The following is a 21,412-nucleotide window of genomic DNA, read 5'->3' on the forward strand; positions in this document are numbered from 1 at the left end:
TCTACTCCAGCAGAGGGCACGCTTGTATATGTCACGACTGGCTCTGGGGATAAACTGTGGCCCGTGGCCCTCAGATATATTAATTTGGAAGGAATTATTGTGTATATTTTTTTTCCCAAGCGTCAAATGAGGGAAACCGCTTGCTTGTTTGTGTCTGTGTGTGTTGCAGATGAGAAAGATTACGCGCCTCCCTGTGGTCAATCACCAAAAGCAGTGAGGAGGCGGAGAGCGTACAGGGGCGGAGCTAATTTAAGTGAAGGAGAGCTCTCTCGAATATATCCTGCTGCTGCTCGCACAGATCGGTTCATACAGAACATTTAATAAACCTGCTCCAGAGCTCTGCTGAGGAATCTCCCTGAAAACGAGCTTGGACTATTTTTCACAAGCAGGAACATGTATTTTGACGCAGCTTGAGGAGCAAGTGAGTACCCTTAGTTTTTTTTTCCATTATAAAGTTATCTTCTCCCAGAAAAGTATTTTTTTTTTTGTCGTTGACTTGACATTTACGGTGCAGATTGCATCGAGTAGTCAGCGTGACACATTGTTGCATGCAACTAAATCAACCGATCATATCAATGTGACACATTGATATTCATCACCAACGTTACGGTCACTGTGATCATTTGTTACTGACGACTTAAGTGCTGATATCGTCAATGCGGCTTATTATTCTCACAGTTAACTCCAATGATCACACCACTGGGACAAGTTGTTTCTCTACTGAGCACACTGATGTAACAGTTCACCCCTGCTACTCGCGATGAATAGGAACCAGGCCAACTGCCCAATAGCGAAAATCTGCGTATAATTGACATCAAATTAAATGCATTGTAGGAAGAAAAACAAAAGCTAACTCTATATATCGTGACCATAGAAATGCGACAGTTTGATGCTCTCGGCTAATGTGTCACTATATGATACGCAAAGGCACCTTCAAGTCCAGAGCAGGAGCTTTGTGGCCGGGCGCAGCATGTCACACGCCCAGGTGGAGATCGCCGGATGCGGCTTCCCAGGCTTGCAGCCACATGGTCTGGGCATGCGACGCAATTCGTACGGCTTGCATAAGATCAGCGTGGATGTGGACTCGCCTCTCTTCAGCGGCGCCCTCTCCAAAGCGCTCTCGTGGTCAGCAGAGAACATCCTCAGCCTGCCCGAGTCCCGAGCCGAAGAGGAGGAGGATGAGGAGAAACCCCGTGACGACACCCCCCCTTGCAGCCCTCTTTCCGATGTCGCCGGCTCGCCCGGCGAGTCTGACAGTGAGCCGGCGCAGGGGAAAGGGCGGTGGACATCGTCTCGGGTGAACTTTGACCCGCGGTCGGAAGAGGAAAAGGAGGACGTGGAGACCAAAGCGGTGGCAACGTCTCCTGACGGCCGCTACCTCAAGTTCAACATCGAGATCGGGAGGGGTTCCTTCAAGACCGTCTACAAGGGCCTCGACACGGAGACCACGGTGGAGGTGGCCTGGTGCGAGCTTCAGGTAGGATGTCCTTTTATGGTCAGCTTCCTGTCTCGCGTCTACAACAGAGGTCATGGAGCGGTTTAGGCAAGTACATTTATTTTGTGGACCGGCAACTTTGCAAACGATGGAAACATGCTTGGATTTGCATTTTCAAGCCCATCGCAAAACAAGTGGCCAAAAATGGACTTTTCCCATCGAAACGCGGGATAAACACATAATAGAATGACAGCAGACATATTCATCTGCTCAAAATATTTACATTCCACGCTTGTCCACGTTTGGCTCATTAACACCGAGCGACGTACGTCGCTCATCTTCGGTTCAAAAAGTCAACTGGGCTGTCGTTGGAGAAGCGAACATGAATCACGCGGGTGCATGTCGTTCCTTGTCGACCTTGGAGCGGCTCCATGTCAAGTTTGGTCTTGGGTAATCTCTGTTGTCACTGACAACCGGGCGGGCTCTCCGCATGCCTTCAACACGCTTGTGTGTGTGTGTGATGTACACAAGTCAAGAGGAGCAGCTGCCTCTTGCCATGCTTTGGTGGCTCAATGGAGGATTTAAAGGTTTAACATCGACGGCGTCACTTCAGCCTTGGTAGCCGAATGAGCTTTCAGGGGTGGTGCCCTCAGCCACAGACGAAACCCCTGCGCCACTGACACACACGCGTGCGCGCCTGTACACACACACGGTCGTCATTTTGGTGGAGACGGTGGCGTTTATCACCTGGACAAAAAGGGCAACTGCCAGCCACTTAGCTGGGCTGCAAACCAGGAAAAGTACATTACGCTCCACTTAAACAGCAATCTGCTAAACCACACAGAGTTTTCATTATTCATTAAAAAGTGTGGCGGAGGTCAGGCAGTTTTTGCTGCCTGGCAGGCGCAACAGTAGATCAGGGGGGAGGGGGGGGGGCGCGTCTCAGTCCAGTTTTTCCAAGGAACCACTCATAGTCCGAATGCCAATCAAACAAAATTACCACATGTCCTAAATGCCAAAAGAGTGGCAAAGTTGTCTTTTAGAAAAAAAAAAGGTTGGTTAGAGTTTTTTTTTTATATCATGACAATAAGACATTTTTGCAACATGAAGTCATAATATGATATTAAAGCCAACGTTTAATGATCCCTCATTAAGCGTTCTCATCTCACCTCATGAGCTTCAAGGTGGTTGATATCGAGACAGCCCGTTGTGCCCGGAAAACTCCAAGTCACGTGACCCTACCGCCCCTACCCCCCGCCTGCCCCCACGCCCTGCATGGTACACCAGAGGCTCGTGTTGGTGGCTAAACAGGACCAAGGCCGTGTTGATGCAGCAGCAGGCGGCGGCGCGTCACTTGCAGGTCAGCTAGAACGACGTGAGACGGCGAGCCGGGCAAAAAGTTGATTGGAAGTTGAAAATGAGATGCGCTCTCAAATGTCATCGGTGTCGTCAGGGACCATTATAACATCTTGTTTTACGAATATGTTTGTTTAATTGTTATTAGCAACAAATTACCTAATTTAAGAAAAGAAACAATAAATACACTTGAATGAACTCGTTATTCAAGAAGGGTTATCAATATAAATGCTCGGTGGGCCGGATTAAAGATTGCAGTGGGCTGTATGTGGCCCCCGAGCCACAATTTACCCACCCCCTGTCCTACATGATTTATTTGTTGACAAGGAGCGTGGATGACGACGGGAAAAAAAGGGAAACATTTATGAGACGTACGTCAGAGGTGCAGCAGTAGCAGTGAGCAACAAAAAAAAAACAACAACAAACAAACAAAAAAAAAGCTGATTCAATCTTGACGGGACTGCACAGCAAATCAAGAACGCGGCACCTTTATCAGCGACGTCAACATCAGGAGGCTCGTCTCCGATTCTTTGCGCAGGGGAGCACTTGACTCGCTCATTTGTTTTGGTTGCGTGTACGCGGCATTGCCCTCCAAGATACGGCTGCTCTGCCTGATAACAGCGACGTAGCCATTGCAGCCGCACCGAAATCTGGCCCCCCCTCCCCCATAATGAATATGACACGAAGGCCCTCCCCCATGTGAAAAATATACATTCAAATGCTGCATGTTTCCTTGCTGATATCGAGGAAGTGGGAATGTGATAGCACGGCCAAGAATCAGTTTGCGTGCGTTTTCCAATGTTTTTCCCCGTCTCTGGATTGGCGCTGCGTTTACAGAGTTAGTTGAAATGCCTTCGCTGCCTGAGAGACGCCGAGTGGAAAGTTGGCTCGCTAAGTGACATTAAGGTCTTGTACATGCAGGCATTACTTATGCCGGCCTCACGCGGCCTTCTCTTTCCGCCGTGATGAATGTTTTCCACCTTCCAGGAAATATACCTGACCGCGAGTGCGGTGCTGTGGCTTGTATGCCTCATATACAGGTAGAGAGGAATAACGTCAAAGCCAAAAGGTAAGCAGAGCTGCAATGCAAGCACAGATTGGAGTTAGTTTCTGATAAAAATGTAAATACGAATGTTCTGCTTACGTGGAGGGTGGGGGATATTTGTGTTTGGTGATGTCGAGTGGCGGCTACGCCACATTCATTGACGAGTGTGGCTTGGTCATGAAATGCTGTATTCAACGGTCACAGTGCAAAAAATAAGTTTAAAAAATGACATCTGAATTCTCTGCGAGCAAATATTTACGCTTGACACGACCACGAGCCCTGGAACAAAAAGCGATTGTTCCTTACTGCTGCTTTAGCGTGAGCGCTTTGGGTCACGTTGCAATCAACATCAGCAATGTGAATGCTGACCATGCCCCCCCTTTTTTTTGGGGGGGGGGGGCTGGAGAAAAAGCCACTGATGGACCGGGCCAAGGTGTTTTCTTTACAGTGTTGACAGTGCGAGGCTGTTGGGGGGGAAAACGTGTTCATGTACAGTGCGGCGGTCCTGCTTCCTAAACAAACCCCCGAGCAGGTCCGAGGGGGTAACCTCCGGTCATTCCTGCCATGAATTGGCCATTACCCATTTTGGAGAGCGTGTGTTTTCTGCGTCAACACGACACCTTCATGTACTCCAGTCTTTTTTTAGGGGGCGGGGGCGGGCGGATAGAACGCCCGCTCCTTTTTGGCTCTCATTGAGGCCCCCGGGCATCAAACTTTCATGCGCACGAGTCACGTGACAGGTGGTCTTTGCATAGCAGCGCTTTGTAAACCAGATCCGTTCTGTGTACCTGATCCGTGTAGCTGAGTGTAACTGGATGCCGATGACACTCAGTCCAGCCACAACTCCTAATAAGAGCCGCCCATCCATGATCTAAACGGCTTTTCCTCATTTGGGCTGTGGCTGAGCTGGAGCCTATCGCAGCTGTTTTGCTTGTCAGACAATTGTAGAGCGCAGATACACAAACGAGCATTGCAGTCAATACTGTGGATAATTTCGTCTTCATCGAACACGCATGCTTTGGAATGTACAGGGAAGGGAGTGAGTACCTGGATATATATAAAAAACTCCAAAACAAAACAGACCTGTCTGTCTCTATACTTCCAAATTGCAAAATACTGTACATTTTTCTTTTCGGATCAATTTTCCCAGCAAAACTAATTAAAGAGCACACAATTGTCACATCAGCCCTCCGCCTTGACGGACACCTGACCGTGTAGGTTGAGTCACTTGTGACCACCAGGACACGAGTGCCTCATAGCACCCCTCCCCTCCCCACTAGAGCTACTCGGAAATTTGTGATTCGATTGGCTAATGTGATTGGTCTATTTCCTGTGCGCATATATTTTCTCCTCAAACCTCCCGGAACTTTCTAATCGCCTCACCGCTTGCCTGCCTCTCGTACACACCCACTCGCAAATCTCTCATTTCAATGGCTAACACAATTGACCTGTGTATTTACTGCAAGTGTTCGCTGCCAACTAGAATCTACTGGAACTGAACTTTCTCAATGCATCACACGCATGAGCACACACGCGCACACACACACACACACACACACACACACACACACACACACACACACACACACACACACACACACGAACGCACATGTTAATTTCACATAAGTTACAATGGTCTCATTGTTTCCCAGTAAAGTCCCTCCGCTACACTTCTACAAATTTAATCATCCTTAAGCGACATTTTAGTGTACAACTAACAAATAAATGTTTGTCTTGTCATCTCTTACACGTGAGGCGGGCAAGTTTTACAGGTCAGTAGGAGTCGGTGGATGGCAGCTCAGGGGCGGTAAGGCTTAAGTGCAGTTTATAGACACGTCTTGAGTGACAGGAAACACCAGCCGGTTTTCAGGCCTGTTAAGAATAACCGAGTAAATAGGCTAATCTGGGGCCTCTGGGACACAGTGATGCAACACTTCCTGAGATGCGCCACATCCAGTGCAGTCCACATCGGTACTTGTTAGTGTCCTCTTATGTCGTGATTAGGGATGGCACTACTTTTCCTTGGTCGCTTCATTTGGAAAAAAATTAAGGACGGATTTGTGATCAAGCATTTAGCTTAGCTTCATTTGGACAAAAGCTGTGCTTTGATGCCATCTTGTGGCATCCTGGTTCCAAAGAACTATGTCAAAGTGAAATGAGGAGCTTAATTTAGACAGGTAGTGCCGTGCGGCTATCTTGTTGCTTCAATAGGCATCGATGAGAGCAATTTCGTTCATTTTCGCGGATCCACTTGAGCAAGGCTAATTTTGTTGTTGTGCCGTAGGTGAAGCTTGTCCCAAACTTTACAGGGTGATGGATGGCGAGTACGTGACCTGTTCTCTGGAGACCAAATGTTCACCCAACCCATTTGCACGTCAGATTCGGCTTGGTAGCTGTACACTGGCGCCTCAGTTCTCAGCCGCAAACGCACCTCAATGGCGGCACTGTATGCGCGTGTCAATACAAAGTGTGTGTCGGTCAGCCTCGGACCTGCCAGGTTACCGCCTCTTTGTCTTTGACCTTAATCCAACATTTGCGGGGAACATTGGGCTGGGTGATTTGACCTTCAAATACAATCTAGATTCATTTCAGATTTTAACTAATTTTTACACTGGGCTGATAAGAAAACCAAATGATGGCGTTATTCCGAACAAGTTTTTGCATTTTTTTTCTGCACGTTGGGGATGTGCTTTAATTCTTTAATACTGTGTTTTTAAAAATAAATCTATTTCTTGATAGAAAATCTGAAAATAAGTGTTTTGTCTTGAAAAATATCCCTTCGGTCAAAAGAGATACGAGTGACTAGACATCGTTGTTTGAGATTTAAGCCATCCGTCATTTCGCTTTTTTTTTAACATGCAGGCAAAAATTTTTGATGCTCGTGCTATTTGGTGGCAGTGAACAAGCCTTCAAAAAAGCGGCTTCTCCTAATTGTTTATTGTCACCGCCAGTTGAAATTTACTGTCAATCTAAAGTCATGTACATCAGTGGACTCCTTAACAAGCAAGTAAACAATGCGATGAAAGCATAATCTCCTTGGCCAAGGTAATAAAGCGATCCACTAAATCTACTAAGCCTCGCTAGAGGCAACATTAAAGTCTCAGTGACTGGAAGTCTTCCCCCCCACCCCTGCCTACTTTCTGGCCCACCGCTGGAAGTGTTTGCTGCTGTTTTCGTGCAGCGGTTGTCACAATAGGGGCGCTGACAGGGAGTCGGGGGGGTTGTCTCCCAGCCAGCCTAATGCTTCCGCCGTTCCACGCCGCTTATGTAACAGCGCCCGTGTGGCACCTAGCAGTCCCCTGAGGGGTCCCCCCACCGCTAACATGCAGCTGCAAGAGATGATGGAAAAGCTGAGACACATTTATTCGTGGCAATACGCTTGCTGGATGTTTATGCTTTCCTGTACGTTATGCAGCACACACTCCAGGTCTGGTTGTGCGCACACAAGTGGGGGAGGTCGGTGTGTACATGTGGCCCATCTGTTATATAATAATACATAACATATATTATAAATAATATAAATCATATTTTTGCTGACACTTTTTGTTTGAATGACCAACATATTTATTTATATTTTAATTTCAAATACAAAAAAAATTGTGGATCGTTTTTTTTTTCAATTTTTTACTAGTACGAATATAATAATTTATATGATTTTTCTAAATACTATATTATATACAGCCTAATCAATATTTTTTTATTTATGTAATGTGCAATAAACTGGTTTAACGAAAAAAAAAAATCAAATTTTGGACACACACGTCTTTTTTGGACATTATCACACAGTTGTGTGCCAACGAGTGAGTACGTGTGTGTTGTTGTGCGGCCAAATGTGTCATGGAAAAGTTGGATAGGAGCCTCGCACGTTCCTCTCCAGACCATTCCTTCTTTGGCCAAAGCTAGAACTCTGTTGTCCGCCAATAAAAGTCTTGCCAGACATTAGACCAGTCCCGCCTCAAAACAAGCACACAGTTGCAATGTTCCACAGACATTCCCTCAGAATTGTAAATGCAAATTGTAGTTGCTGTTGCAATGGTGGGGGCTGGGGGGGGGGACTGTTTGAAGGCTTGTTTGCCATCAGGAGAAAAACAAATCCAAGAAAAGAAAAAAAAAGAAGCAAAAATAAAATCGCAGAAAGGAAATAAAAGAAGCTAAGGTCATTTTTAATCATTGTCATTCGCTGTCTGTATTAGCAAATGGGGAAAATAAGTTAAAATGGGATTTTTGTGATGGAAAAAAAAAAGATTTGATTTTAACTCGCCTCGTAATGGTAGTAGTAGTTGACATATATATAACATGAGCTGGATTTGTTCTCAGCCAAATTGTAAACTCAATTTTTTTCCCCCTCAAGTTGGCCTTTTCCTCCACTGTCTCATTTTTGTGGGGGTTTTTTTCTGGTGGTGAAGATTATTTTTCCACACTTGTGGTCCATAGTGGAAAGTGGACTTTTTCAACAAATCCTTCCATTTTGTGTATTCTGTAGGTTTGCACTCCTGTGTGTCAAGCCAAGCTTGAGCTAAAAAAAAAAAAATAAAAAATCCTGCGGTTTTGGCTTTATTCGGCTTTTGGGACATGCACACTCAGCCCTAAAGAGTGTCACGATCTGAACTTCGGCACTCATCTGGGGCGGTCATATGGCCGTAAAATAAAATGTCAGATTGGTTTCCCCAAAAATCTGATTTGAATGCTGAAGAAAGTCACTCTTCAAAACAAGGTTTGCTCTTTGTGTTTTTTGCCTTTTGGAATTTGCTTTTTTTTCCCCTTCTCGTGGCAAAAAAAGCGTGAAACATTTTTTTTCCCCGAGCATTAACTAAATGTGAATCTATACTTTGATAAAAGCAATGTCTCTTTTTTGCGCAAACATTTAAATTAACATTCTGACGCTGCTTGGCTGTTCTGTTGTCGACGAGTCTCTCCTGCTTCGCCCCCGCCCCCCCTCGTGGTGTTGTGCTTTGAACTCTGAAATCTCAGTCCTGATAAATACATTCAAATTAACTGATAAAATCGATTAATCACCCACCACGACGCTCAAACGGCTCGCCCATGTCGTGCTTTAAGGAGGTCTAATTAGATTAAGTTAGAAGTTCTAAACACGCCATTGCTCAACAACAACCTGTGCGAGTGAGTTTGTGTGTGTGTGTGTGTTACTACTGTACGTGTCGGCTACAACCTCCCGCCTGTAAGCTGATTTTTATCTCTCAGAGCTGCCCCCCCAGCTCCAAAAAGGCTCCCCTGACATTTGAGAGACTCACGGATAGGTAGTGGAGTGGGAGAGGGGTTGGCAGGTTTGGTTTGCGGGTATCCTCAACTCAATTCCAAACGCAAACACACACACTATGTTCCCCCTTGAATTCATCCTGAATGCGTGATTCATGGCGGCAAAGTCTCCCGAGATGTTTCCGCTAAGCTCCTAAATTGCTCCTTTCAGGGAACACGGAGGAAGCACAAGAAATGTCTTTGTCCGTGTGGCGTCATCGCAGTGTTGAAGTGCTTGTATGGATTGGTGGTGACGGGACTCAAAACCTGTAATACCCCCGTCCCGACTCCCGTTTTTTTTTTTTGAAAACCGTTGCGATTACACAACCAGGGGTGGACGAGCTTGTGGTTTCCACGACTGCTGCTAATTAACTTAAGTAACAGCCATTTTATCAAACCACTGTTTGTACGAGTTATGTAATCATACGCGGCGCCGCCCCCCCTCGGTGCTCCTTAAACATGTTGACGCTGCGGGTTAACTGGTAGCACATGTGAACTGCTGCGCTACAGCCTTTCATGTTCGCTTTTCAATCTGGCGTCGTTTAATGATGTCGTAAGTCTAGTAGCCTAATTTACCAAGATTTGACTCCCAAGAGGTATCGATCATCCACTTACCTTGATCGAGCTTCTGCGCTTTACAGTGTCCTGGATGACGGAGAATCTACACAGACAAAGGAAGGGGAAAAAAATTTAGCATGCACATGACTTTTTTTTTTTAATGGATATTGTAACAGTAAATTAGGCTACGATGTCTTTTCTGCTCATAAAATGTTATGCTACCAACCACCCCAAATACGATAACGCCCGTAATGTGCACAGACTCGTAAGCTGACCAAGGCAGAGCGGCAGCGCTTCAGCGAGGAGGTGGAGATGCTGAAGGGCCTCCAGCATCCCAACATCGTGCGCTTTCACGACTCGTGGAAGTCGACGGTGAAGGGCCACAAGTGCATCATCCTGGTGACCGAGCTCATGACATCCGGCACGCTCAAGACGTGAGTCCCAACCCACCTCATTGGGGCCGGGATGGAAAAACAGCAAGGCAGCTCAATGATATGCCCTTTACCGTTTTTTTTTTCGTTAGCTATCTGAAAAGGTTCAAGGAGATGAAGCCGAAGCTGCTGCAACGCTGGAGCCGTCAAATCCTGAAGGGGCTCCATTTCCTGCACACGCGCACGCCGCCCATCATCCACCGAGACCTCAAGTGCGACAACATATTTATCACCGGGCCCACCGGCTCCGTCAAGATCGGTGACCTCGGACTGGCCACGCTCAAGAGCGCCTCTTTTGCCAAAAGTGTGATCGGTGAGCTCGCAACTAACTCCGGACATGGCCGACAAACTTTAGCTTTTAGCGTAAACCTGCATCCAAAATAATGGTTCTCAATCCCTCGCAATACTGGATTGGGAAGACCATCTTGCGGATGATGTGGCCAGCCTGAAAATCAATCGAGTTTTTGTTCTCGTTTTCACGTCGCCGACCATCACGTTGACAGGAACGCCCGAGTTCATGGCCCCCGAGATGTACGAGGAGAAATACGACGAGGCGGTGGACGTCTACGCCTTCGGCATGTGCATCCTGGAAATGGCCACCTCCGAGTATCCCTACTCTGAATGTCAAAATGCTGCACAGATTTACCGCAAAGTCACCAGCGTGAGTAATGGAACCCTCTTCATGTATCTCAAGTCTTTAGCGATTGTCGGAATGTCCTTACACGGGACAAAGCAGTGTCTCTAACTTGTTAACTTGCTCAGTAACTCAGTTACAGTTAAAACAAACAAAAACAAAAACATTGGAGTAGTGACGTGAAATGTCTGCGTGCACATTGGCGCCGACGAAACGACGGGCGGGAATGATGTGTTTTGGAAAATCCTGTCTCCGTTCGCCGATGCTGCGAGGCATCGAGTTACATCACGTATGCAGAGTTAGAACGTGTCAAGTGGATACCGTCGGTATGCGGCTTGAAAGTCGGGGGCGCTGCAATGCCGGCGTGGTTTTTTTCGCACACGTCGTAATGTTATATTGCGCGCCTCATAAACAAATGCCGGCGTGCCGCGGGGAGACCACGGCGCAAACGTGACACCAGCTGTGAGGGCGGGTGCTGGCCAACTGGCTCCGACAGGCCACATTAATAGGAACACCTGGACATGCTAATTTGGCCTGCGTGTGACATACTGACCCGTGCCGTGCTTGAAACTGGTCCACAATTGTATTTTTTTTTTGTTGTAAATAATACAAAAAAAAAAATATACCCCCAAACCAACCTCAGGATTTCGCTTCTTAGCTCCTCTCCCAACAAGCGGATGATGGAATCCCGTCGCGCGACTGTGCGACGTGTCAGATAACAACACGCGCAAAGCCGAGTTTGCGTCGTGTTTTGACTTCACCTCGGCCTGCCGCTGCTCTGCGGGCCCGCCGATCTTTTTGACCTCGCCTCCCCCTCCCCGCTCATCTGCGCTTCAGACGGCTGCGCTCATCGAGCCGCATTCTCCTGATAACGCTCAGAGGTTCCAAATTCCCAAAACGTGCTTGTTCGGATCATTTAAGACTCAACATTGTCCCTAAGTGCGAATGTGAGCGGGAATAGTTGTGCCCACTGTTTGGCTTTTGTATCACAAATGCTGTGACCTTGTCATGTCCTTGACTATGTATGTGTTTCTGTCTGCTCAGGGCATAAAACCCGACAGCTTCTACAACGTGAAAGTGCCGGAGCTCAAAGAGATCATCGAAGGCTGCATTCGCATGAACAACGATGAAAGGTGAAGCCGTCCTCCCTGCCTCGTGACATCACACGCGATCTCTTTCTAAAACCCAACGCCGCCACAGGTATACCATCCAGGATCTGCTGGAGCACCCCTTCTTCCAGGAGAACCACGGCGTGCACGTGGAGCTGGCCGAGGAGGACGACGCGCTCAAGTCTGGCCTGAAGCTGTGGCTGCGCATGGACGACACCAAGAAACTCCACGGAAAGTACAAGGACAACAACGCCATCGAGTTCCTCTTTGAATTGTACAAAGACGTCCCCGAAGAGGTGGCGCAGGAGATGGTGAGGAGCGCCAACATTCTGTTGCTAGGCGGTCATCAACTGTCACAGTACAACAATGTTACGTTGTTTGTTGTGACAGCTAATTTGAAACCTGACAGGCGTGAAGATAACACCCAATGTCGCGCAAGGACAGAGCGTGTTTTTTTTTTCCACTGGAAGGAAATGTGAGTCGGAAGGAGCCCTTTTATAAAACCGTGGCCGTAAAGGTGACTTTTAATGAAAAGCGTTGGCTTTTCATCGAGATCAAATTTGAAATGACAGGCGGATGTCGTAATGCGACCCGGCTGTTGAGGGGCGGCATTGGACTCGATGTCCCGCTCGGCTTCGAGCCAGCTGCCAAAACGCCGCTGGGTGGGACGACATCTTTTTTTTTAAAGGCTTTTTCCTGCTCCTTGTGTTATTTTCACTAAAACTCGAACATCGTTTTACAGATCAGTGGTCGTAACTTGGCTCCTTATCGAGTAAAGTGTATATCGTGAACACATTGAACCATTCACTGTTACGCCTTGACCACGTGTGCGTCTGTCCGTGTGCTTGTTACGCAGGTGGTGCTGGGCTTCGTGTGCGAGGCCGACTTCAAGCTAGTGGCCAAAGCCATCCGGGACCGCGTGACGGCCATCAAGCGCCAACGGGAAAAGCTGAGGCGGCAGGCCGAGGAGCGGAGGCCGCGTTCGTCCTCCCCGCGAGTCGGCGACATCGCGGCCGGCGAATCCCCCTCGCCGCCGGCCCCCTTGCCTTCCCCCCTCCTGTCCCCCGTCACCAGCTCGGCCGACTCCGGCGTCAGCTCCGGCTGCCCCGCAGAGACGGAAGAGCCCGAGGCCGACCAGCCCTTTCACATCCGCCACAACAGCCTCTCCTCGGCTAATTGTGCGTCTGCTTTCCATAATACGCCTCGCTTGTTAAAAGTGCAGCATGCGTGTATAATCGTCAGCTTGTGACTGACACGCAGAGCCGCGTGGGAGGCGTGAAGAACACAATATTTAGCCTTTTTTAAAAAAATGCAGACAAATATTCGATCAGACTGAGAAAGACAATCTCGGGGTCATCAAGTCTGACATGTGCATCTGTGTGCGCACGTCACATGCTAAACCCTCTGCGTGTTTTGTTGGGACAGCTGACTGCGAGACGGACTGCGACCTGAGCTCCCCCGGCCTTCAAGACCCCCTGGAGGCCACACCCCCCGCCTCCTACGCCCACTCCTCGACCACAAACGGCCTGCCCATCCCGGCGCTTCGTTTCCCTTCGGTGAGTAGGCCGAATCCCGATTCAGAATCAATCCTAAAATTCAGTTAAAAAGATAAGGCACACTTTTGATTGACATGTTATCATAAAGGTAATATTCCTCAGGAAAAAAAACAATCATTTTCTGTAAATATAGTTATTTTAATTATATTTTAAATGAGTTTATTCTTGTTGTTTTTCAATAATGGATGGCTGAAGTCAGTCTGCATTTTATTTTCAGAGCATTGCCGTATCCAACAAAATGGAAAGCGTCAAGCCAGGATCTCCGAATGGCTTCAACTCTCCCGGGGACAGGTACGCAACTCCTGTTCCTCGTGCACAAAAAGGCTGAGGGGGCAGGAAAGACCCTTTCATGCGCCCTGTAATCTGATTACATGATAAGCTGTCCACTGAAGTAACTGCTGTCCCTGAAAGGGTTCATTAAATTGACTTTGGTTAAGTCCTTTGCTATTTCACAGATCGTCAATGTTGAGGTTGAAATATTCCAAAAGTAAATACTTCCCACGCCATTAAGGGTCATTTGTGGTAGTTACGTTTAATTGGCATAAAAAATAAATAAATAAATAAAAAATCAGAAAAAAATCCCCCCCACCCTCTAAGAAGTAACGTTTTGAGAACGCCTGTCCTGCATGGAGGAAAAAAATGTAATGCTCGTAACGTGAAAGCGGTTGTAAGAAGTTTCTTGCCAAGCCCGTAAATGTTTGAGCAGCCTTAAACGCAATTAGCCTCGGCGAAGGCTATTTAAAAAATAAAATAAATGTACACGAGATGTTCTCCACGCTTCTCTGAAACCTCAAACGTGTTTATCGTATTTACTCAACACACACGCCGGAGAGACCAGCTCCTCACGAGTACACATTTGTTTGTTTAGACTTGAGCATCACATGCTAGCGATGACTATTCACGAGGATCTTGGACAAAAAGTAGAACAGGTCTGCATGTCCACCTCTGTGCTTTCTGTTTGTTCTTTTGCTGCGAAATAGAGCGTGAATGGGACGAGATCCTTCGAGATGCCTGAGGGGCACATCGAGATTTAAGATTTTTCATGTGTGCGACGCCGTCAGCGTCCATCTTCACTTTGTAACAATCTCTTAAAAAAATAAAAATGACAAAATTTACCGGTAATACATTTGAATCCAACAATGACCACTGTTACCCCTAAATGCCAAGAGCCCATTGGGGTTTTTTCCCCTCCTTTACAGCTACGCCTCTGACGTGACCTCGGGCCTGAGCGACGGTTACGAGGGAGTGCCGGAGAAAAGCGAGAAAACGGTGGCCAGGCGGACCGCCGCCAAGCTTTTCAGGAGGCGGGTACGCTCCAGGCTGCGCATCACCGGGGTACGATGATGTCACAGTTTGCTGAGTAGTTTTGGACAATTAGCAATTTAGCCTCATCACAAATCGCACGTGTTAACCCCCCCGGCCCCCCACTCCGCTGCAGCTATCTGACAAAGTCGACCGGGTGGTGGAGTGTCAGCTGCAGACACACAACGACAAGATGGTGACGTTCAAGTTCGACCTGGACGGAGACAACCCGGATGACATTGCCGCCGTCATGGTGGGTGACAGGCACCGCCACCCACGTACTTGTCGTAATTCAATTCCCGATTTTTAACACTCAGAAATCACGCTTAATGCACCCTACACCTGATTGAATCTTGAAAAGAAATCCCCCGCTTATCGTATCTTGGCTCTTTACGCGACTGATTGATTTGTACCTCACAAAATGAGTGAGCGTTGATGGTATCTTGGCACGGTCGGGTTGGCACGGAATGAAAGCTTGCTGACAGCTACTCCGTCAGCGAGCGTGTGCGGCACACTGCCGTTACTCACTGGGAGAGATTTTCCTCCCACCCGGGAAGGAGTAATGAGCCAGGAGGAGGAGTACAATTGCCGGCTGGACGCAGAAATAGAACGTCCTGTCCACTTCGCGGTCACAGTACATTTACTCACGCTCTGCACTTAATGATCCATTTGTATGTACTATAAATACAAATGAAGTACTTTTACAAGGGAGAAGCTGGGACTTTGGCGATACATGTCAACACATGAGTGCAACTAAAATGCAACCAAAACAACGCTTGACAGGGAAGTGAATGAGGATGAACATGGCCAACTGCCAAAACAAATCCCACGCATATTACTGTACTTGCATTGGGAGTAAAGCATATTTACAATAGCCGCAAAGTTTTCTTGCTTAACATTTAGAATTAACCTTTTACACAGAACCCACGTCGGAAATGCCTCTAATTGCTGTAGTTGGATAAATGAAGGGGCATCCAACTTTTAGTGGCGAAAGCGTATATTTTAGAGCACAAACAGTATTTGAACGTCGCAGGTGCACAACGAGTTCATCCTGCCGTCGGAGAAGGAGGGCTTCATCTACCGAATGGGCGATATCATCAAGCGGGCGGAGGCGCTCATGGCCAAAGAGCAGCCGGTGCACCCCTGTGAGCAGCGTCCTCCTCAGCCTGCCTTCCACAGCGAAGCCAACCCGCTCTCTTCCTCGCAGGTCAGCGACAGCGTGTGTCTGACAACGGGCCGTTTTGGTTTCTACGCTTCCTCATCGCATAGTCATGATGTCACGGCGTCAGAAGCTCGTTTGTGCGAGCGAGGGTTCCAGGTATCTGCTTTGTGGTAGATTTGCGTCTGAGGTCAGATTCTATTTGGAGACTTTTGGGCAGATAAAGTCCCAAAAGGGAGCTGGACAAACTCACGAGGCCTCGGGATGCAAATAGACACAGACTACAAGAGTTCCTGTGTGATTCAACGTCAAAAAATAAAAAAAATCTTGCTGTTAATCAGTGATGAAGCATCCACATTTACTGTAAATGTAGGAGTGCGTACAGTAACTAAGAAGTAGTTAGTTCACGCCCAGGTTCTCTTTTTATTTTTGCAGCCGGATCTGTACAGTCAGAGCCTCCCACGAACTCACTTCTCCTCCCTGCCCGGTAAATCAGCGATTCATATTTTCTGTGCGACATATTTATGATGTCATCATGTCTCGTTTCACACTCGGGTGTTTTTGTGTGCGCCTCAGACTTCGCTGTGGCTAATCCGCGCGCTGAGGAAGGCACCTCACCTCCGTGCGCCGACGGCGACGTCTTCGCCCCAAACGCGACTTCGCCCGGGCGACCGCTCGTCCGCTCGCAGTCGTTCCACAACGCGCCAGGTGAATGTCGAGAATCCGCCGCCTCAGGGCCCCGCGCAAACACAAAAAGGAACGTTTCAGGGCAAGTGCAAATGAGGAGCAAAACGAGTCCCAGGAAGCACACATGGGATACATTTGCGCTCCCCTCGCAGTCACGATGGTGACGGAATTGCAATAAACAAGGAACAAAACATCTTTGTGAAACCATTGAAGGATGTACGCCCCACACGAAGGCCGAGGAAAGACTGCGCGTAGATTGATTGCACATGTTTGTCTTCCAGGCTCTCCTCTCGCTTACCACCACACCGCCTCCCTCCTGCCCCACTGCCACATGCCCTACATGGGCAACTTCCCGTTCCAGTACAATGCCAGGCCGGCTTCCCCTAAACCGAGGGCCACGGCGGTCGGCGGCCTCCATCCCCCCCTCGCCCGCGCGTCCAGTAGCCCCACTTTTCCATCCGTCCCTTCCCCGGTACCGCCGGGCTCCCCGAACCTCTTGAATGACAGAGAGAGCCCATCCGGGGCGTCGCCCGCGCCCCCGCATCCCTGTATGTGGCCCCCGCAGAGCCAGCCGCTGTTCTCGCTGGCCAACGTCATCTCCATGGCGATGAGCATGGCGCAGTCGTTCATCCCTCCAGCCCAGCAGGGAATGCCCTCCTACGGGGACTTCCACCCGCAGTCGGCGTTCCAGTACCCCCCTTGCTACCAGACCCCCACAATGGAGGTGCCGTACCCCACAAACGTCTACCCGAGCTCTGGGAACACGCCACCGATGGATGTATTCCCTCAATGTTGGCATGACACGTCCCCTGCTACCCCGCCAAACACGCCACTGCAACAGGCCGGATCTCCCGCTTCACCCAGACCCCCTCAGGAGGACCTCGGACCTTTCCTGGGCCAAGTTCCGGTCCTATCTCAAGTGCCCAGTTCGACCTCGTTGTCGGATCTGTCACCCTCGCCAACAGGCAGTCCGGAGAGCACCGTGAGTCTCAATTAGCTGCTTTATCGTCACATTCTAATGCGAAGCAATCGCTTTTATTGCAATTTTATGAATAACACTGAAGCTGGCGTCAGCTCGGGGATTTGCAGGCCTCAACCAAGAAACTCATTATGATTTTTCACTCCTGTCTAGTTATCATCCATCAGCACTCTGTCCGAACTGAACGCCGGAAGTCCGACGGCCCAAAAAGTGTCGCCATTGAGCCCCTCGGGTAAGAAATTGTTCAAATCGTCATCATTTGCCTGTTAAATGAGACGCTTGTTTGCAGGGCAAACAAAAAAAATAAAAAGCACACGTGCTTGTTTATGCACACACAGTGGCCATTGTTTACCTTGTTTTCCCTCTAAATACGTGCCGCTTTTGCTTTTTGACCCGTTTCCTCCTCCTCGCTGACACCACTGCCGATTGCCCCAGGAGCCATTGCGTAATCTCTGGTGCGGTAGCAAAATGTTCCGTCCCGTGTGGGAGTCGTGCCACTGCGGCCCCTGCCCACCGGTGGCGACCAATGGGCGCCCAGACGTGCTCATTTACAGGCGTCCCCCCCCCCTCCCACACCTGTCTGTCTTTCTAGACTCTAAACAAAGTCACTCTGTTTGCATGCGCCCAACCTAAACCCTCACCGTGTGGTTTACTGCTACAAGGACGTCTCGCGGACAGACTGAGGCCGTTGGGCCTTAATTCCACTCTTAAGAACAGGAGAGTACCAGGAATGATAACCGCAGAACTCCATACACTAAACGTAATTGAATTACATGCAAACATAAAATGTTTCCAACGTTACTAGCTTGGAGCTGAAAGCATTACTGATTATGCTACCGTGTAAACAATTTAATTTGACCCAGCAAGCAAACCTAACGTCACAAGCATATAGCCTCAAGAAATTAGTTGTTGAAGAACAATGATTAGCTAGTCAGTCATCTATCCGCTGGTGATTGATTGGTCCCTTGTGATCAAACACTCGACTGATTCGATTAGAAACCGGTCATTGTTGATTCGCCGCGCACGATCACATCAACAGCCCCTACACGTTCCTCCTCGTGAACTGCGAGAGAAACTATAGACCTAAAGAGGAGCCAATTATGAAGACGTTTTCCTTTTCGCGCTCAGGAGGTCCGGCCGCTCCTGTGACGGTGGGCCGTTTCCATGTGTCGCCCAGCGCCGACGACCCGGTCGTTGCCTCGCTGCCACAAGGGGACACAAGCAGCACCGAAGAAGGGCACGGCCAACCCGAGAAAAGCCTGGGTGCCTCCATCCCCATGAGGGAGGAGGAAGAGGAGGAGGAGGTGGCGGAGGAGCGCCCGAGGGTGAGGAGACGCGGGCGGAGGCGGGCGCACAGCCTCAGCCTGATAGGCACGTCCGCGGACAGCGGGCTGTCGGTGACGACGCCCGAGGCAGAAGGCCGGCTGTGGGACGGCGCGGCCGGCAGCCCGCAGTACGGCAACGCACTTCACCACCTGTGGACCATGACCTACAATCACAACGCTTCCTACATGAGCAGCGATGACTCGGACAGCGACGACGACAAAGACATGCTGGATGAGCTCCAGGAGCTCCGAGAGAAGTGAGTGACTATTGGGGTTCCAGGTCGGATCACTGCCCCAGCTGGCTCCTACGAACCTGGACTGTACTGCACGTTTATCCAGACGTGCACCACTATTTGAGCTTGAAGTCACGTATTAACGCGCATTCCTGTGGTTACAGACATCTGTCTGAGGTTCAGGAACTTCAAGCAGCTCAGAAGCGGGAGATCGAGGATTTGTATGAAAAGATGGGCAAAGTCCCCCCACCGGGCATCGTTTCCCCGGCCGCTATGTTGTCCAGCCGTCAACGTCGCTTGTCCAAGGGTGCGGGGGGCTTGCCGCCGTCACGCCGGAACAGCCTCCAGCGCTTGGACATGCAGCCCATCCAAGGTGACGTCACGTCGGACAAGTGGTTGCTATGATACACTTCAAAGCCACTATGGAGCTTACTTGCATTTTATCGGGTAGGATTGGGGGGTGAATGCATTTTATAGATTAATTACTAAGAAATAAATACAGCCAGGCTTCTTCGGGGAGGCTGGAATGGATTCTTGGCATTTCCATTCATTTCAAGGAGGACAGAAAAAATATTTCCGTTCATTTTAAGGCCACATCACCCAAGTCCTCGATTGTGATGTGTTTAAATTAATTTCTAACATGTAACATTTTAGGGATCATCAGAAGAAACTCTTTGGGAGGAAGCAGCAGCAGCTCCCAGGACAAACACAGCAAAGGCGTCACCTTCGCCTCAGACATTAGCAGAATGGTGAGAGCCTGTGTGCTGGTGCACTTCCCCTTCCTGATTGCTTGGTTTATGATCTCACTTGCATCTCTTTCCCAGTAAGAACGAGCAATCGTTGAATAATCCGGACTACCTCATCTGACGGCATCCTGAAGTTGAAGGTTGGGGTTTTAAAGAAAATGACATTGAACGACATGCCGCAGCCCATCCTCCAAAATGTTCAGGAGTTTAATTTGACACATTTTGGGAATAACAAGTCATACCTGCTCAGTGAAGTGGACACCAGTTGATTCCATGCTTTCAGCGCCTTCCAATTGCATTGTACATGTTTTGTTCTTTTTTTTTCTCCCCAATTTCGTTTTGACGCCAGCCATCCTGTGACAGGCAGAGATGAGAACCCGTGAGATGGCTGAAGAAAAACCATTGAAACGCACAAACCTCCGCCAAGGAGCGAACAATCAATTTTGAATGTCCTTTTAGAAGATCAGAAATGTAACAAAAGTGCATTTTCATTGCGTTTTTATGAGGGGAAAAATGTTGAGACTCACTGAAATTCAAAACCCGGACTTCCATTGTGTTATACGGGGATGAAAAGGATGATTGAGAAAATAGACGTTAAACCTTAATTGTCGGGGTGGGGTGGTGTACCCGCAAAACCTAAGGGAATGGGGCGGGGGGTCCAAACATGGATACTAATGTGCTAAAATACACCAAACAGATATAAGGCACATTAACCGAGGTAAACGAGGCACGACTGACAATTTGCGCTAAGCCAATTTAGCTAGCGCCAGCTAATGCTAACGCTAGGGCAAGTCCATCGATAGTAACAACAGGAATTAAACTCAACCAATAAATGAACACGACACATGAAATGATAATGCCACTTACCTTTCATGGACGCACAATGGAGAAGGCCCAAAACTCTTGTTTTCAAACACCAAAACCTTCGGCGGATCGTAAATCTCTTAATGGCGCCCCACTCTGTAATTGCCAAACAGCGGGTTACGCTCCCTCTTCCTTTTCCGTCTCGCTCGACCGCAACGATATGAACCACAAAAAAATATCAGTGAATGGTCATTGACCCGAAAAAGTCGGAAATCCGGGAAATTGTCATCTTTTATTTTTGCGTTAAGGCTCACAATTTAATTGGGTCATTCCCACGAGTGCAACTGGACTGGAGCAGCTCAATCTCGGTCGTGATACTGAGCTAAATCATGATTAAAATGATTTTAAGTAAATACAAAGATCCTATTTAAATAATTCATGAGTGATCACACGTTAAAATGCCTAAACTTAATTATGAATTCAGTGAAATACAAAAAGAAAAATCTTTTTTTTCACTGATTGTTTTAGTGAAATGTCATGCTTCTTCAACCAACCATCCATTTTCTAATCCGTTTATTGTCACGAGAGTCGCGGGCGTGCTGGAGCCTATCCCAACTGTCTTCGGGTATGCATGTTTTTGGAATGTGGGAGGAAACCAAAGTACCCGGAGAAAACCCACCCAGGCACGGGGAGAACATGCAATCTCCACAAAGGAAAAGCTGGAGCCAGAATCGAACCTCTGCACTGTGAGGCGGACGTGCTAACCAATCAACACTGTGCCGCCTTCTATGACCATA

The 21,412-nt window shown here is 48.4% G+C and overlaps 1 protein-coding gene and 2 long non-coding RNA genes across 4 annotated transcripts; 1 reads left to right on the forward strand and 2 right to left on the reverse strand.

Moving 5' to 3' along the window:
• Positions 1 to 104: 104 nt before the first annotated feature.
• On the forward strand, positions 105 to 21,112 carry wnk4a (WNK lysine deficient protein kinase 4a). Of its 2 annotated transcripts, none has more exons than XM_019864690.1 (21): positions 105 to 421; positions 928 to 1,477; positions 9,912 to 10,084; positions 10,174 to 10,394; positions 10,585 to 10,742; positions 11,760 to 11,848; positions 11,916 to 12,135; positions 12,681 to 13,002; positions 13,250 to 13,380; positions 13,598 to 13,671; positions 14,580 to 14,715; positions 14,819 to 14,935; positions 15,716 to 15,889; positions 16,277 to 16,328; positions 16,418 to 16,549; positions 16,810 to 17,510; positions 17,661 to 17,739; positions 18,636 to 19,089; positions 19,230 to 19,438; positions 19,720 to 19,814; positions 19,890 to 21,112. In XM_019864690.1, the coding sequence occupies exons 2-21, from the start codon at positions 971 to 973 to the stop codon at positions 19,890 to 19,892; spliced, it is 4,047 nt and encodes a 1,348-aa protein (XP_019720249.1). In that variant the 5' UTR covers positions 105 to 421; positions 928 to 970; the 3' UTR covers positions 19,893 to 21,112. The 2 variants fall into 2 exon arrangements, with proteins under 2 accessions (XP_019720249.1, XP_019720241.1); XM_019864682.1 differs by having other exon boundaries at positions 19,894 to 21,112.
• Positions 1,070 to 2,654, reverse strand: LOC109512773 (uncharacterized). The gene is made up of 3 exons (XR_002167589.1): positions 2,605 to 2,654; positions 1,379 to 1,515; positions 1,070 to 1,147 (listed from the first exon to the last, which is right to left on the reverse strand). It is a non-coding gene; the product is annotated as an uncharacterized LOC109512773 (long non-coding RNA).
• On the reverse strand, positions 8,768 to 16,569 carry LOC109512781 (uncharacterized). Its single transcript, XR_002167591.1, has 2 exons — positions 16,460 to 16,569; positions 8,768 to 9,753 (listed from the first exon to the last, which is right to left on the reverse strand). It is a non-coding gene; the product is annotated as an uncharacterized LOC109512781 (long non-coding RNA).
• Positions 21,113 to 21,412: the final 300 nt, after the last annotated feature.

The sequence above is a fragment of the Hippocampus comes genome, unplaced genomic scaffold (genome assembly GCF_001891065.2).
Source record: "Hippocampus comes isolate QL1 unplaced genomic scaffold, H_comes_QL1_v1.1 scaffold74, whole genome shotgun sequence".
Taxonomy (NCBI): domain Eukaryota; kingdom Metazoa; phylum Chordata; class Actinopteri; order Syngnathiformes; family Syngnathidae; genus Hippocampus; species Hippocampus comes.

What these genes read in the sequence shown, in the direction of transcription:
- wnk4a (XM_019864682.1), top strand. Translation starts at nt 971, where the DNA reads ATGTCACACGCCCAGGTGGAGATCGCCGGATGCGGCTTCCCAGGCTTG. An exon ending in TGGCCTGGTGCGAGCTTCAG is followed by an intron (nt 1,478 to 9,911) that starts GTAGGATGTCCT and finishes TAATGTGCACAG; the next exon opens with ACTCGTAAGCTGACCAAGGC. An exon ending in CGCATGAACAACGATGAAAG is followed by an intron (nt 11,849 to 11,915) that starts GTGAAGCCGTCC and finishes ACGCCGCCACAG; the next exon opens with GTATACCATCCAGGATCTGC.